General features: G+C 49.2%; 2 protein-coding genes and 1 pseudogene across 2 annotated transcripts in view; 1 reads left to right on the forward strand and 2 right to left on the reverse strand.

The window, feature by feature from the left end:
• Positions 1-6,824, reverse strand: part of ATP6V1D (ATPase H+ transporting V1 subunit D) — a 69,518-nt gene extending 62,694 nt beyond the window's left edge. The window contains exon 1 of the mRNA XM_089681489.1: positions 6,525-6,824. Coding sequence (XP_089537615.1) covers positions 6,525-6,565 — 41 coding nt within the window. The 5' untranslated portion in view covers positions 6,566-6,824. The remainder of the gene's footprint in view (positions 1-6,524) is intronic.
• Positions 6,825-6,938: 114 nt separating this feature from the next.
• EIF2S1 (eukaryotic translation initiation factor 2 subunit alpha) overlaps positions 6,939-13,673 on the forward strand; it is a 44,633-nt gene continuing 37,898 nt past the window's right edge. The window contains exon 1 of the mRNA XM_089681488.1: positions 6,939-7,076. The gene's annotated coding sequence lies outside the window, so the exon portion shown is untranslated. The remainder of the gene's footprint in view (positions 7,077-13,673) is intronic.
• On the reverse strand, positions 11,584-13,279 carry LOC149459251 (uncharacterized; annotated as a pseudogene).

Below are 13,673 nucleotides of genomic sequence, written 5' to 3' on the forward strand. Positions count from 1 at the left end.
CTAGCAGGGATTGACAGCAGCAGGAGCCAATAGCTGTGTGAACCAATGAGGAGAGGGAGAGAGTGAGAGACCCTGGAGAGCCACTGCTCTGATGCACACTGCTGGACCGAGATAGGGCTTAGGTAAGTATAAGGGGGAGCTGCACCCTGAAGGTTATTTTTAACCTTACTGCATGACATGTATAGTCTTTAGAACCACTTTAATTCTAGGGCCCTAATTCAGAATTATAGTGTTACTAAACCCAGGACCCTGCATTCACTCTATCTAGTCTCCCACAGCACACAGAACATGCAAGTGCAAATATTTTAGTAACTATAAACCGCTAAATACCTTTTACCCAGGGCACCAGGGACACAGGATAGCCAATGAACCCGACTGAGGTGAGAATACCGCTGGATCAAATTGGATCATGCTTTGCTGGGGTTTTTGCCTTCCTCTGGATCAACTATGGGTATAGGATTATAAATTTTTAATGCTTGAACTGGATGCAGTTTTGCCTTTTTTCATCCAGACTAGCTATGTAACTATGGATCGAGGGACAAGTGAGTGTCTGTTTTATAAAAGTCATCAGCTACAGTTTTTTGTAGCTGCAGACTTGTTTCAACAGAGACTGGAGCTCCGCTTTAAGGCCTCATGCACACTAGACATTTTTACAGCTGCTCATAGGGACGCCTGGCATTTTTTTTCCTGCCTCTGAACTCTCCTGCATGTTAGCCTATGTGTCCATGCACACGTAGACTTTTAGCAGCATTTATTGGCAGAAGAATTTCGAGGCAGAAAAAAGACCCACAGCCAGTGTGTCCAGGAGCTGAAGAGTTTTGGCAGAAAAAATATTTGATGCCGCTAAACGTGTCTAAAAGGTGCCTCAACACTAGGAGCATTTAGCACTTCAGCGTTTATTTCAAAAGCCAGAATAAATTAGAATTCTGACCAATGAAATAAATAAGTGCTCAAACACCAAACACTGCTAAACTCTACTAAGCTGGTTTGAAAAAAATGCAGCTTTCATAATGGTTAATGAAAAATTGACGGCCATATTGTTGGATACCCATACAAAATTTCTGCAGGTATGGCGTCCCTGGCTGGATATAGCTCAACCTTCAAGATTCGACCAGTCCCTTCTTTCGATATGAGGATGGATTCTGCCATGATCACCTCGGAGCCCCTCTCGGGGTTTTTTTTTTTTTTTTTTTTGTCCGTGTCTCTCTACTGTTGGTCTTTTTCTAATCTATTGTCCAAACTGTTCTTAATCATATTTTAAGGATTGAGTTTTCTGTATTATGTGCTACATCTGTAATATTATCTATGTATCCTAGACTTTTTTATGTACCTAAGGTTTGGAACATGTGTCATTCTTCGGAAGGGCCTCTTTTCATGCCTGTCCTGTCTTCTATAATGTTGATGCAGCAAAACTCTGTTTTGAGCTTACATTATTATTGACCCACAAAGGTTTGCCAATAGTTCCTCACCAACTCCCTCCCTCATCCTTTTTTGTTTATGAAGCACCTATGTAAATCTTTCAACTTATGCCTCTATCAATGCATGACTTGAATTGGCTTCCATTTATCTGGTACAATTTGTATTTGTTGGTCATTGAATCTGTGATCCGAATGTTTGTTTATGAAAAAAATGCAGCTTAGGTGAGTTTTGAACACCGATTTTCTCCTGTCAGGAAAAACAACATTTTACAAAAAGCCAGTGTGAGAGAGGCCTAAATATGATTTTGTTAAAATTCCAATAGGTGAAAAGCCAATGACTGCTCTTTACGTTCACCTTTCCTACGAACTGCATGAGGTCAAATTATTAATTTTTTAAATTAGTATTTATTTGAATCTTCAGTCTTGTGTCACAAAAAAAAGGGAAGGAACATAAAAGTTTATTCCAGGAAGTAGAAGGCTAAAGTGCAATGCCCAGAAGTTTGTTTTTTTCTTTCTTTTAATATATTAATACCAGTTATTTTACATTAGTGGTGCACTGAAATGAAAATTCTGGTGCCCAAACCGAAAACGAAAATTCAACATGCACTTGGCCGAAAACCCAAATGCGCAGTTTTTAAAAATGAATATATATTTTTTGTGAAAAAATACATTTTGCTATAAAGATATAAACAAAAACAAAACAATATATACCCCAATTTTTTTGTAAAGTATGAAAGAGGATGTTATGGAGACTAAATAGATACCCAACATGTCATGCTTTAAAATTGTGCACGCTCGTGGAATGGCGTGTAACTGCGGTACTTAAAAATCTCCATGGGTGATGCTTTAAAAATGTCTACAGGTTAGCAGTGTAAAAGTACAGAGGAGGTCTAGTGCGGGAATTATTACTCTTGCTCTGAAGTTCGTGGCGTGGCCTATGTATGCGTTCACCACTACGTGCAAGCATGGGGGGACAGGGGAACTTTAAACTTTTTTTTTTTTTAATGTATTTGGGGTTTTTTTGCACTGTCCATTTTAAAAAAATTGTAATCACTTTTATTCTTATTACAAGAAATGCATGTATCCCTTGTGATAGAAATAGTGACAAGTCCTCTTTATGAAGAGATATGGGGTCAATAAGACCCCACATCTCTCCTCTGCAATGTAAAGCACTGGATCAAATAAAAAAAAAAAAAAAAAGTATTGATCTAGTGCTTTAAAAAAAAAAAAAATGGCCGGAACGGGAAGTGACATCGCTCTGGTCGTCCAAGTGCATAGAGATGAGTGGTGGCCATCTTTCCTTTACTCATCTCTTTGCCAAGCGCCGGGATTGATGGGTTTTCAGGTAAGGATGAGAACTACTGAGCAGCAGCAGCGGGCGGCAGTTCTTTGTAACCTGTATCAGTGCTTTTTTCATTGCTGTCAATGGCCTAAACATTTCAGCCACCGAAATTTCGGTGCATCCCTAATTTCCATGTTTAGGATTCTGGAGGTATTTAAAGAAGAAGTACAGCCAAAGCTCTTTTGGCTGTATGTTTCCTGTAGATCACAGGAGTGAAGTCCGTTCTGCACACCTGTGACCTGCTTTCAGCCGACAGTAGGCTGAAGCCTGCTATTGGCTGATATCACTCAACCGGTCCAGGCTGTGGAAAGATTCCGACTTCAAAGTCGTTTGGAGCAGCTCCTGGTTCAGCCTCTCAGTGAAGCGATGAAAGCCTGAGCCAGCCGCTCCCTCGCCCTCCGCAGCCCAGCGCTCCAGTAAGCATGCGTGGAGAGGGGGCGGCAGAGCAGACAGACAGAGGTGACTGAGTCATTGCTCTCTGCTCACAGCGGCGGTGAGAGCTCAGCGATCATGTGATTGCTGAGTTCTCACCCTTAGAGGCGGCAGGGGACCAATGCTGCATCCACCTAAGTATAAAGGGGGGGAAAGCAAACAAAAGCCATACTTCTCTTTTAAGAAAAGAAGAGGAGCTCCCTCTCTTTAGGTGTTTGCAAGACAAATGAAAAAAAAAGGTACACAATGTTAGTAAAATGTGCTTTTGCTTCTGCATGTTGTCACTATAAACTTGATGCTGTATACATTAAACAAATTGCAGAGGAAAATAAAAGGGGGGGGGGGGGGGCGGCAGGTTGAGCAAAATCGAGTCAGGAAAAAGAAATATATACTGCATAGAAATCTTTTAGCATTCTTGCACACGGCACTGAAGTTAGAGCTTCATGGCAGTAAGTTTTTGCCAAAAAAAAAACAAAAACCGGGAACGTATAGTGTGCACACTTAAGCGCGCAACAATTCTTCTAAATGCAACAATGTAAATAATATAGGAGACATGTGAGTTACGTGCATATTAGCATGCTTTGGCACACATTTGTGCATACGCACGTAAAATACTGACTAGCATTGCAGATTTTTGTATTTTTGTATCCTTTTAACTAAATGTGGCACTAGTTTGCAGGTATTTACACTCGTGTGTATACAATCCTATTGAAAGCAACGGGCTGCATTTGGATCATTTAAAAAAAGCCTAAAAATGTTGGGCATTCAGGCACACACATCGGCCATCTACGCTAAAGCGGAACTGTACTCACTTTGGCCAAGGCAATGCAGAGTCCTGGAGCTCCCTGCCAGACACGAACAACCGGCTTCCAGGTATCGAGCACTGGCTGTTTTAATTGACCTGGCCATTATGATGTCACTCGCACGAATGCGCAGTGCAGTCAGCTTCGACATTACCGAATTTATACAGTGAGCTGCGCATGAGGACAGGCAGGTAGGTCATTTTAATGCAGAAGACACAAAGCAACTCTTCTGCATTACATAAATGCTGCCTTCCCGCCCATTTTTACTTTGTACATAAAGTTCTACTTTAAACCACTTCAATACTGAGCACTTTCACCCCCACCCTGCCCAGGCCAATTTTCAGCTTTTAAAGCGGTCGTACTTTGAATGACAATTGCGCCGTCATGCAACACTGTACCCATATGAAATTGTTATCACTTCTTTTTTTTAGACACATAGAGCTTTCTTCTGGTATTTGCATTTAATCACCACTGTTTTCTTAACAAATGACAAAACGGCCGTCAGTGGGACAAGTGGCCCCGCGCCGTAACGCCCGTCAGTGGGACAAGGGGCCCCCCGCCGTAACGCCCGTCAGTGGGACAAGCGTCCCCCCCGTCGTAACGCCCGTCAGTGGGACAAGGGGCCCCCCGCCGTCGTAACGGCCGTCAGTGGGACAAGGGGCCCCCCGCCGTCGTAACGGCCGTCAGTGGGACAAGGGGCCCCCCGCCGTCGTAACGGCCGTCAGTGGGACAAGGGGCCCCCCGCCGTCGTAACGGCCGTCAGTGGGACAAGCGGCCCCCCCCGTCGTAACGGCCGTCAGTGGGACAAGCGGCCCCCCCGTCGTAACGGCCGTCAGTGGGACAAGCGCCCCGCCCCCGTCGTAACGGCCGTCAGTGGGACAAGCGCCCTCCCCCCGTCGTAACGGCCGTCAGTGGGACAAGGGGCCCCCCGCCGTAACGCCCGTCAGTGGGACAAGCGCCCCCCCCGTCGTAACGCCCGTCAGTGGGACAAGGGGCCCCCCGCCGTCGTAACGGCCGTCAGTGGGACAAGGGGCCCCCCGCCGTCGTAACGGCCGTCAGTGGGACAAGGGGCCCCCCGCCGTCGTAACGGCCGTCAGTGGGACAAGGGGCCCCCCGCCGTCGTAACGGCCGTCAGTGGGACAAGCGGCCCCCCCCGTCGTAACGGCCGTCAGTGGGACAAGCGGCCCCCCCGTCGTAACGGCCGTCAGTGGGACAAGCGCCCCGCCCCCGTCGTAACGGCCGTCAGTGGGACAAGCGCCCTCCCCCCGTCGTAACGGCCGTCAGTGGGACAAGCGGCCCCCCCGTCGTAACGGCCGTCAGTGGGACAAGCGGCCCCCCCGTCGTAACGGCCGTCAGTGGGACAAGCGGCCCCCCCGTCGTAACGGCCGTCAGTGGGACAAGCGGCCCCCCCGTCGTAACGGCCGTCAGTGGGACAAGCGGCCCCCCCGTCGTAACGGCCGTCAGTGGGACAAGCGGCCCCCCCGTCGTAACGGCAGTCAGTGGGACAAGCGGCCCCCCCGTCGTAACGGCCGTCAGTGGGACAAGCGGCCCCCCGGTCGTAACGGCCGTCAGTGGGACAAGCGGCCCCCCGTCGTAACGGCAGTCAGTGGGACAAGCGGCCCCCCCGTCGTAACGGCCGTCAGTGGGACAAGCGGCCCCCCCGTCGTAACGGCCGTCAGTGGGACAAGCGGCCCCCCCGTCGTAACGGCCGTCAGTGGGACAAGCGGCCCCCCCGTCGTAACGGCCGGCAGTGGGACAAGCGCCCCCCCCCGTCGTAACGGCCGGCAGTGGGACAAGCGCCCCCCCCCCGTCGTAACGGCCGTCAGTGGGACAAGCGCCCCCCCCGTCGTAACGGCCGTCAGTGGGACAAGCGCCCCCCCCGTCGTAACGGCCGTCAGTGCGACAAGGGGCCCCACTATAATGGAAGTCAGTGGGACAAGCGGCCCCCCCGTCGTAACGGCCGTCAGTGGGACAAGCGGCCCCCCGTCGTAACGGCCGTCAGTGGGACAAGCGGCCCCCCCGTCGTAACGGCCGTCAGTGGGACAAGCGGCCCCCCGTCGTAACGGCCGTCAGTGGGACAAGCGGCCCCCCGTCGTAACGGCCGTCAGTGGGACAAGCGGCCCCCCGTCGTAACGGCCGTCAGTGGGACAAGCGGCCCCCCGTCGTAACGGCCGTCAGTGGGACAAGCGCCCCCCCCCGTCGTAACGGCCGTCAGTGCGACAAGGGGCCCCACTATAATGGAAGTCAGTGGAACAAGGGGCCCCGCGTAGTAACGGCCGTCAGTGGGACAAGGGGCCCCACTATAATGGAAGTCAGTGGGACAAGGGGCCCCGCGTCGTAACGGCCGTCAGTGGGACAAGGGGCCCCACTATAATGGAAGTCAGTGGAACAAGGGCCCCTAGCAGTTTCTGAGGAGCCCTGGTGAGGAAGGTGGCAGTAAAAGAACAGAGATTCCTGTATACACACAACATGGATAACACGACCCCTCCACCCGCCATACACGTCCAGCCTCGATAACCTCATACATACATCCGAGAAGGGAACACATCGATCCTGTCCTTGCCCGACATCTTTCCTCGCAGCCTACGATCTTCCTCTCCGAGTCACCAGTCCTACGATCAGACAGAACACTGAGGTCATGTGACAAGAGCGGCAAGGGCGGGGCCTTGTGACCAATCACATGATGTCGCCCAGACACTCCCAGTCAGCGATGCGCTAAAGCTCGTTCCTGGCACAATTCCCTGTGGGGGTTATACTTCATAAATAAAACTTTTGACCGGAAGAATAAATGACTGTATAATTAGGCTGTGCCTGTACTATACACCAGCTGTTTCAAGCTACGGCTATTTGAATGACTCCGCCTGCTAACCTTGATTGGGCAGCCTATCTGCCAGAATCAAAGATGGCCAACCAGGAAGTGGGCGCGCTTCCCCCGTACGTTCTCTATGGTTCCGCTTTGTGAACTCGCATGCGCAGTGGTTTCCTGCCGGAACGCATGCTGATGAAATAGTGCGGCGTGTGCCGAAGGAAGTGTTGTGCGGCCTGGTTACTTTATCCAAGCAGCCACAGGAGCGGAGACAAGTGAGTCGGGGTTTTCTTATAAGGCGAAGCGGGCTGGTCTGTCTTTTGTTTGTTTCAGGAGCCTGTAGGTTGGTGTGTGAGCTGAGCCACCGTGAGAGGAGAGCAGGAGGCCTGTGGTGGGGCCACTTCGCCTCATGGGAGGATCCATACAGATGGGAGCCTGGCACTGGGTGATGTGAGACCAGCACATCCTATGTTGTGTGCAGTACCAGGGCCCCGAGGGGACAGGCTGCTGTGTGCCCACCGTAGGCCAGGCTGCTGTGTGCCCACCGTGGGCCAGGCTGCTGTGTGCCCACCGCGGGCCAGGCTGCTGTGTGCCCACCGCGGGCCAGGCTGCTGTGTGCCCACCGCGGGCCAGGCTGCTGTGTGCCCACCGCGGGCCAGGCTGCTGTGTGCCCACCGCGGGCCAGGCTGCTGTGTGCCCACCGCGGGCCAGGCTGCTGTGTGCCCTCCGCGGGCCAGGCTGCTGTGTGCCCTCCGTGGGCCAGGCTGCTGTGTGCCCTCCGTGGGCCAGGCTGCTGTGTGCCCTCCGTGGGCCAGGCTGCTGTGGGCCAGGCTGCTGTGTGCCCTCCGTGGGCCAGGCGCCTGTGTGCCCTCCGTGGGCCAGGCGCCTGTGTGCCCTCCGTGGGCCAGGCGCCTGTGTGCCCTCCGTGGGCCAGGCGCCTGTGTGCCCTCCGTGGGCCAGGCGCCTGTGTGCCCTCCGTGGGCCAGGCTCACGTGTACCTGTGTCTGCCATGGAGACTCTCACATTTGTACAATGGGGGAACTCAAGTCATATGGTGCCTGTTCCCTCACCTCCTAGATTGTAGGTGCACCTCCTATTAGGCTGGGTTTACATCTCTGTAGCTGGGGATTGTGCACAAAATGCATGCGCTCCCAAACCACACAGAAATGTGCTGCCCTTTGGGACAGGGTGGCTGGTAATTCTTCATGGTACCCCTATGCATCAGCATCTGTGGTGCGATTTAAAAAAAAAAAAGTCAGGGACTTCTTTCCATGCATTTCTCGTGGGTAGGGCAGCTGAACAAAATAAATGGGCTGCTAAGCACGCTTTTACATGTTAGAACTGAGCCTCTCAGTTCACATTAGAAAGTGGATTGGGAAAAGCAAGTTCTGCATGTGTTTGGCGCACTACGTTCAAAATATGCTGCACTTGTGATTTGCAGCGGGTGTCTGTGTTAGGCCCCTTCCAAGCGAGGTTCAGGCTTCACAGCACCTCATGCATCTGAAAACACAGCATGTATTCGGTGGTGGGAAATCGCACAGCATATTTCCATGTGGCTGTGTTTCAACCACTTGAAGTCCACAATACTTGTATAAACGTTGCCTTTTTCATGTGGTTTACCGGGGTTATGGCTGAAGATATCAGCCATAACCCCAGTATGTGGCTGTGTATATATATAATTATATATTTTTTTAAATTTATTTTTAACCGATGGCTGGCTTTCTATTGGAAGCTGCTGGAACAACTCATTAGCCACTGGAATGCTTTCCATAGCGGATGTCCCCCACCCCCCCCCCCCCCTTTCCAGTGTTTCTCGGGCTTACCCTTAAACCAGGCATGCCTGAGAAACAATCTGATGGTACGTCTGGCTTCCCCTTGAGGCGATGAGAGACTCTATGGCAGGGGTATTGAATTAAAATTCAAGGAGGTCCAGTCACTAAACGTTTCTACTGGCCGAGGTCCGACGAGGGTGTGTCCATCAGTTTGCCCCCTTGCATTAGGTGTCGCCGCCATCAGAATGCAGCTTTACATCATGTATTCCCATCACATCGCCCCTTTACATCAGCTATTCCCATCAGAGTGCCCCCTTACACTCAGAGTGCATTCCTGTTAGATTCATGCTATGAACTGGCCTTTAGACCTCATGCACATGGGCATATAAACACTGATTTTACAGGTGTACTGTATTTTTTATGCCTATAAATGCAGTTCTTTGTCAGCATATGTGGCCATTCACATCAGATCCATATTTTCAGAGCAGCGTTTAGAAGCATTAAAAAAGCATACCAAAGTTGCATTAAGAAATGAGCTTATGAGCATAATTTGCCTGTAATTGTGTGCGTATAAACATAAATAATAAAGAACAAATTAATATTCTGGCCAGTAGAATTTTTTTGCGCAATGTAATATGCGTGTAGACGTGCGTATATAGGCAACATTAGAGGGATTTTTTCTATCAAGATCTGGCTGAAAAAATCCAGCATATTTGGAGCATAAATTCATACTCCCGTGCCCATGAGGCCTAAGACTAGGTTCACACTTTTGCAGGCTGCATTCTGCGTGTAGAGGAGCCCATTTGCTTCATTGGGCTGCCCTACCCACTAGAAATGCCATGAAAGAAGTCCCCGACCTTTTATTTTAACTGTACCACATGGAACTGCATGGGCGAAAATGTGGACGTTTTGCCGATGCTGTGCCTTTAAGAGTTGTTGGTACCCTTGCACATCTGCCACAGGGTAGCATATTCCTCTTGTGTGTCGGGAATGTGCGATTGTGTACACATTCCCGACTTGCAATAATGTGAACCTAGCCTTAGACTAGACACATTATTGCAGGTCGGCAACTTGCACAATGTTTGTGCTATTCTTTAGCAGAATTACGAGGGTGCTGTTAATTCTTAATGGCATCCCTACGCATCAGCAAACGCGGGGCATTTTTGCATGCACAAATCTACATGGTGCGGCGCGATTTAACACCTTGGTGCTGGCACCTCCCAGCCCTTTAAGGGGTTTCAGATGCCAGGAGGCAGGGTGGGGTTTCTGCTCATGTGACCGCTGTGATTGACTGTCACAGTGGTCACATGATCAGAAAGCTCCCGATTGCAAGTAGAGATCGGGAACTTTCCGTTAGCTGCCATTAACTGTGCTGAAAGGGTGCACACTCTCAGCACAGGTCTGTTTATCTTTAGCTATGCATATATGTGGCCTCTCAGCATTAAGGCCCACCCGTTGATTATTTCCTATGCTAACAGGTATGTCTGTTGGGCACACTGTATAAACTGTGTGCATCTGTAGCTACTGTATATACAGTGCTGTGTTCCAGCAGTGGGATGAGAACTTCCCATCCCATTTTTTTTTTTGTTTTTTTTTCCCGGTATGGGTTGGGATGTTCACGTTCCATAGTCAGAACAAAGTACTCTATAAACTTTAGCCTCAGCTACATAAAATTTAAAGAGCTGTTCGTGTAGGAAGTCATTTAGGCCATTTTGGTCTAGTTAAAGGAAAAGTAAAGCTGGAAATCGGCTTTAACTGAACAAGCTGAAGATAGGAGCTGACTGGTTACTGTACACAGCTGCTCCAGATTCTCTTTACTCCAGTTTTAGTAACTTTCCTCCACAATGACAACACAATGCATTTTTCTAAAGTGCATGAGAAGTCACATTTCTAAACACTTTGAAGCAACGCATCATGGGAGGAAGTTATCCAAACTGGAGCTGATTTCTTGCCATGAACAGATGCTCAAGGTTCTGGCTGTTCCAGCTTTTATATGGTGTGGCACAATTTAAAAAAAAAAGGTGAATGTGCTAAACCTGGACTGTACTGCATCATGCATTTTTGATTTGGCCAGTGAGGATTGATTTCCTGCGCCAACATCATTGTTGACTTTGGAAAGACCGACTTGCAGCTTGGCCCTGCTTCTTCCTCACTGGATTTGACTGTCATTTGCTCCTGCTGGTCTCAGTTGAGCACACAAATGCAGGAAGAGAGCAGAGTGGGGCTGCCAGTGGGGACAGCTCTGGATCGAGAGTGGTGTTAGGCAAGTGGAAAGCATTAAGATAAAAAAAACGCTTCTACCTTTGGAACAGGACTCCATAGATCCCAAGCACCAGGTCACTATGGCAACTAGAAATTGTGTCCTGGCGCCTGGGTTCACACACTACCTCCTACTGACTTCAGTGCACGTTAAAAAAAAAAAAAAAAAAAAAAAAAAAAAAAAAGTACTGCCCTGTACTGTAAGCCTTTGTTTACATAGGCGGCAGCAGGAATGTGAAAACATAAGGTCGATTTTGTGTTTTCACTGGCGAGCTGCAAGTTAACATGGCCAAAACAGGTTGTTATGGTGCATTGGGCTGTCGCTGGTTAAGGGTTTGTTTACATAGTTTATAGTTAGTCTGGCTAAAAAAAGAGAAAATTCCATCCAGTTCAGCCATACAAAAAAAACCAGAGTTAGGCTTACCGGTATCTCCTTTTCTACAAGTATTCCAGGACAGCCCCTTGAGACGTAGAGCTCCTCCCTTCGGATCAGGAAACGCGCCATCCCCCATGCCTTTAAAAGGCGGACCTCCAGGCCTCCATCCCCAGTTTTACTCGAGAACTAGCGGAAGACATTGAAAGACACAAATATTTAGGTAACCACATATACGTCATTTGTACATCTTCCGGGTGGAAAATCACGGCTGTCCAGGAAGACTCATAGAAAAGGAGTTACCGGTAAGCTTAACTCTGGTTTTCTCCCTACATCTTCCAGGACAGCCCCTTGAGATGATAATCAAGAACTTACCCCTTAGGGTGGGCCCACTGCCTGGAGGACCTTGCACCCGAATGCCTGCTCCTTACTTGACAGGAGATCCAGGCGGTAATGCTTCACAAAGGTAGAGAACTTGGACCAGGTGGCTGCCTTACATATTTCCTCCAGTGAAGCCCCGGCTTTCTCTGCCCAGGACGCTGACAAGGATCTAGTTGAGTGAGCCTTAACAATGGTGGGAGGAATCCCTAAAATCTTGTAAGATTCTATAATAGCTAATCTAATCCATCTACGTATAGTGGACTTAGATGCTGTGGAACCTTTCCTTGCACCTGCAAATAATACAAACAGGGAATCTGAATTTCTAAATTCCTGGGACCTATTGAGATAAACTATAAGACTCCTCCTTACGTCTAGCAAACTTAATCTTTCTTCTTCCTTACCGTCAGGAGAACAACAAAAGGTCGGTAGGACTATATCCTGAGACCTATGAAAGGAGGATGACCTCCTCAAAAACGGTCAGGTATGGCTCCCTAATGGAAAATGCTTGCAATTCACTTACCCTACGGGCTGACGTGATCGCCACCAAAAAAAACAGTTTTCAAAGTAAAAAATTTAACAGAAGATTCTTCCAAAGGGTTAGAGGATCAAAGTCTTCAGGACTAGGGATAGATCCCAAACTGGACAAGACCTGCCCTTAACCGGTCTGGACTTGGAAAGAGACCTGAAAAAGTCTGCTACAAAGAGATCTTGCTGCAGGGGGGGCTGCAGAAATACTGAAGGCTGAAGCCTGCACTTTTAAGGTGCTGATCAAGAGTCCCCGATCCGCCCCTTCCTGAAAAGTCCAAAACTGCTGGAATATCTGGGGGCCCCTGCCGCTTACTTGATAACCAAGAATTGAACTTCTTCCAGACTTTCGTATAAATGGCTCTGGTTACTGGCTTGCAGCAGTTAAGCACAGTCTTTACCACTGAATTTGAAAACCCTCTGGCTTTCAGGAGCTGCTCTTCAAAAACCATGCCGTTAATTTCAAGGTCTTGATCCGTGGATGCAGAACAGGACCTTGAGAAAACAGATCTTCCCTCTCTGGGAGAGAAAATGGGGGAGCCGAGATAAGACTGTTCAGAAGAGAAAACCATGGTCTTTTTGGCCAGAAGGGTGCTATCAATATAAGATCCGTCTTTTCCTCCACAAACTTTTGCAGGACCGCCGGGATTAGTCTCACCGGAGGGAATGCATAAGATAGGCTGAAGTGCCATGAACTCGTCAGGGCATTTATCCCCAAGGCCTGCTCTCGTGGATTCAGGGAAAAAGATTGACTGACCTTCCTGTTTTCCTGGGAAGCAAAAAGATCGGTCTCCGGTACTCCCCACTTGCGAACTATCTCCAGAAAGACCTCCTGGTTGAGAGACCAATCGTCGTAACTGATTGGCCGCCGGCTCAGGAAGTCTGCTAGGGAGTTTTGCAATCCCTTTAGATGAATGGCGGAGATCAAAAGTAGATTTTGCTCGGCCCAAGATAGAATATTGCCTGCAATCATCTGCAGAGAAGGGCTCCGTATACCTCCCTGTTTGTTGATATAAGCCACCGCCGCTATATTGTCTGACCGAATCTGTAAGTGATGGTTCAATAGGTTTGTTTCAAAGGCCTCCAAAGCCCTTTGAATTGCCATCAGCTCCCTCTGATTCGAGGATCTCTGAGACTCCCTCCAAGACCACAGCCCCTGGGCTGCCATGTCTCATAGATGGGCTCCTCAACTATAACTGCTGCCATCAGTTGTAACAATGAGCGGAGCCGGCTGGTTCCACTTCAATCCCCTGGCCAGATTTACTTTGTTCCGCCACCACCAGAGGATCTTTTGACCCTGGATGGGAGCTGGACTGCTTGATCTAATGTAGAGCTGTCTGCATCCCAAACCCTCAGCAGGAATACCTGAAGAGGCCTCTGGTGGAGCCTTGCCTACGGGACCGCTGGAAAACAAGAAGTCATAAGACCTACCTCTCTTGAAACCTCTCTTACTGACCAATCTTCAGTGTCAGTAAGATTGGCCGGTCCATCTTCAGGAATTTTTCCCGAAGAAGGAAATTTTTATTTTCCAGCGACGAGATCTCGTAACCCAGGTAGACTAC

Source organism: Staurois parvus, unplaced genomic scaffold (assembly GCF_062004578.1).
Source record: "Staurois parvus isolate SC_StPar_1 unplaced genomic scaffold, SC_StPar_1.0 ptg000267l, whole genome shotgun sequence".
NCBI classification, from domain to species: Eukaryota; Metazoa; Chordata; class Amphibia; order Anura; family Ranidae; genus Staurois; species Staurois parvus.